Source organism: Atta colombica, unplaced genomic scaffold (assembly GCF_001594045.1).
Source record: "Atta colombica isolate Treedump-2 unplaced genomic scaffold, Acol1.0 scaffold126, whole genome shotgun sequence".
NCBI lineage: Eukaryota > Metazoa > Arthropoda > Insecta > Hymenoptera > Formicidae > Atta > Atta colombica.
The window spans coordinates 5624128-5628286 of NW_017259213.1; the positions used below are offsets into that span (position 1 = coordinate 5624128).

The window sequence follows — 4159 nt, forward strand, 5'->3', positions numbered from 1 at the left end:
AATAAATAGATTATCGTTTATTTAATATTATCTGATATATTTCTAATTAAATATTTCTAATAAATAAAATACAGAAAATTAATTTTTACATGTAATTATTATATATGCTAATAAGAATTTATTAATAAGAATGTTATATATGCTAATAAGAAAAATTTTTGGCAAACAAGTTTTATAGCTGCCAATTTGCCTGACAGCTAATAAAATGTAATTTTCAATGAATATGATCATCGAATTGGAAAATAAAGAGAAAATATACATTATATCTCATTTCACACATATTAATCCGTATTAATTTGCTATAATAAATATAAATAAAGATAAAAAATTTTAATACATTTAAAGATTAAGACGGACTTGTAAAAAATATATATATTCAATAATGCTTCTAAATTAATTACATTAACAATAAAAGTCGATACGTCAAATTTTAAAACAAACAAATCTCTTAATACACATCTCGGCATATACCAACGCAAGACAGCTAATATTTTAATCATATATATAACAATTAGAAAAATACACATAACAATTAGAAATGAATATTTCGACCTTAAATTAGGTCTTCAGTATTACAAAATTACATATCCAAAATTACGCATATAATACATTATCGCAACACACTATAAAGAGTTTGATGTCCCGTTATAACTTGTAAGAATTCAAAATAATAATGTTCACGACAAGTTATCTTTTCTAAGTAAAATGTTCCAAGAAAAGATAGTCGGATATTGTATTCATCGTATTGTATTCATAAAAAATTGTCTATTAAAATTCAGTCAATTAGTCATATCGTTAGTCTCTTTAGTTATTCACATATATAATTTCCAAATAGTGGAATGAATATAGTTATATTAATAATTCAGAATTACAATTAAGAAAGTACAATAATATTATAGCTATGTGCAATAACTTTTGTGAGTCCTATTAGGATGTGGTGAACTTATGTTAACGAATAAACTATTAGAGACTATATGTTAAACTCATTGTCAGATCATGACAATACAATTAATAAACAATTTTCGTCGAAAAGCTGAGAGAAAGGATAACATTGGAGTTAAGTGGGGAAAACTATTAAGCAAAAAAAAATATGCTTCGGATAAGCGTTCTGTATCATTTTGTATGTTAATAGCCTTGATTTGTTTTTTAATGTATATCATTTCAGACATGAGTTTTTTTTGGTTCTGAATCTAACAAAAAAATATTCTCTCAATCTAATTCATGTCCATATTTCAACTAATGTTCCGACACTAGCGTATGTGAGCTTTTGGGTCTCTTAATATTCGCTTTATGTTTCTTTAATCTTTAATTTTAACTTTCCTTTTCGTCTAATCTACATATGAAACGTCACATTCAAGACAACTTATTTTATATATCAATTTATCAACATTACAATGTTGTTCCATCTTGTCTAATTTATCCTTATCTCATCTAAGACAGATTCTGCTGTTAATTGTGGAGAAGATTATATCTAAAGCCATTAGAGAGTAGACACTGATCATGGACTCAATATTTTTCTTATGATATTCTGGATGTGCAAGGAAAAGAATTCTGTCAAACTGCCTACTTCGAGCCATCACTCTTTTTTTATGTTCTATGTATGTTGGGTAGTTAGATTTGTAATTTAAATAACGTCCCGAATTCATCGGTTTCCTATAATTATCGAATCTTATGAGACTCTCGACAATCCTTAAACTAAGAAGTCAAGAAAATCCACAGTATCCTTATAATTATGCTCAACTGTGAATTTCAGTCTGTCATGATTCGAGTTAAACTGATCCAATATTTCGCGGGACATCAAACTCTTTATAGTATGTTGTGATAATGTATTATATGCGTAATTCTGTACATGTAATTTTGTAATACTGAAGATGATCTAATTTAAGGTCGAAACGTTCATTTTTCTAATTGTTATATGATTAAAATATAAAAGATTAGTTGTGAACATCTTTGATGTGGTGTATGCTGTTAAGAGAGACGTGCTCGTTTCAATTATGTTAAACATTCTAGCACAAAAATTCTAGCATAAAAATTCATACCTGATAAGACGTAAATGGGTTTCTATGATGTTGTTCAAAACTTCATTGAAATTTTTGTATGAAATCAAATTAGTTAAACGGCATCTAAAGTTTTCTAACTGGCCACAAATGTGAAGAATTATTAAAATTAGAAAAATATCTACACTCATGTAAATGATACCTGCTAATAAAGTCGTAAAGCTAATAATAAAAAATGTCAATTCAAATTGCGGACTCTTATCTGTATTATAAAAATGATAAGTCTTCAACGGCAACGGTTTGTTCACACCCGTGAAATTCGTTATTACGTATACTACCGGAATGCCAAAACAAGGTGGAATAATTACTGCGAGAATCGCTATTGAAATGAAAACATATCCAATTATCATAATTAATCGTGCTGTTTGTGCTTGTTTTATCATCACATTTCTTTCTTTATCTTGTTTAAATGCTATCCAATCTTCCGCCATCATGTTTACAATTGACAATATAACTTAAAAATATAAATAACTATAGATAAAACATAAGCATTGCTAAAGGCGTTAAAGTGAATTATTCGAACATATGTTGCTATTTGTAAACTATTATACATAAAAAAAAAGAATTATACATATTTTATTATTTATTTTCATGTATGTTGATATGTAAAAGTAAATTATACATAATTCTTGTTTTCTTATTATAATCTACAATACATTACTAATTATAATTATTTGTCATAAGATTTAACAAAGTATCGAAATATAACACTAAATATTTCATTTTATATAATTCTGGACATACCCGTTTGTTTCCGTCGCATAATGATGTATTTCACTGATATTACCAGTAGCGGTAACATTGTATGTAAATTATCTATTACAAGTACCATATTACCCCAAACTTCTATAACTGCGTACATCATCGGAATAATACAAATAAACATTAATAAAATAAAAATGATGCCGACCCAAATTTTGGACCACAAACTTTTTTCAGTGCATTTGTTGGGTTTAGGCCACAAACCCACCATTTTAAATCCAAAACGATGTAGATTAACAGCCCACAAAAAATCTAATAATTTTTATACGATATAAACGATTTGAATAAAATAATTGCAAATTAACTTTTAAATTTTTATGTTTATATGGAATAAAAATTAACGATACTGAAATATCTCAAGAATATATTTACAATACAAAATTATAAAAATTTTTTTGCTGTATACATTAAATGCGACCAATAATGTAACATGAAATTAGTACCTTTGTATCCTGATTTTATAATAATATCCATGTCGAAAACTAGAACATGAAGTTCTCGTTCTTTTCACGATTTGATGCAGAGTGATTATATACGCATGCTCTCCATATAAATGTAAAAACTCAGCACCCTTGTTAAATGTGGATAATATAGCATTAAATATTAAGAATGCTGTAACTATTGATCTCTAACTAATGATAAGAAAATTCTATAAACGTTCAATTTATAAAAAGCGTTTATGTCTAGTCTAATAAAATACGAGACAGAAAATATTGCGTGACATCGTAAGTTTGCCGAACACACTTGAACAATTTTTTTTATGTTGCATATTGCTCCATTATATATGCATCTTTTGCGAAACGAGAAATAACATCATTGCATTTTTAATATGACATTCTATAGCCACAAAAATTGCATTAAAGAAAAGAGATAATATAAAATTGCATATGTTACGCATATCTTCAAATATCTCTTTTAGAGACTTATCAAGTGTTGCAGCAAACGTGAGCGAATATAATATTATCTTTATGCTATAAGTATATTATAATTTTTAATTCATAATTTTATTTCTAATGATAAAATTTTAATGTCTTATAACTGCAATTTTCTTATAACGTATATAGCTTTCAATGATCTAGCAACATCCTTGCTATGAGATAACCAATTTGATCTGACATTTCTGTTCATTGAAGATAAAGACAGCCGATCAATTCTTTTTTTAGAATTGAAATAAGTGATAAAATTGACATAGATGCACTAATTACATCTTACAACGTTGATTTGATAAAACACGATAGCACTAAAAATTGATGAAATGTTATTATTACGTATAATCTAAATTCAAAAGCAAACATTAAAGAGAAATTTATCTATTTTATAATTATTATATTTTATAATTA

The 4159-nt window shown here is 26.5% G+C and overlaps 1 protein-coding gene across 1 annotated transcript; it reads right to left on the minus strand.

The window, feature by feature from the left end:
* Positions 1–2020: 2020 nt before the first annotated feature.
* Positions 2021–3293, minus strand: LOC108694952. Its single transcript, XM_018204644.1, has 3 exons — positions 3263–3293; positions 2802–3071; positions 2021–2511 (listed from the first exon to the last, which is right to left on the minus strand). Exons 1-3 carry the CDS (start codon positions 3291–3293, stop codon positions 2021–2023), a joined length of 792 nt encoding a protein of 263 aa, XP_018060133.1.
* Positions 3294–4159: the final 866 nt, after the last annotated feature.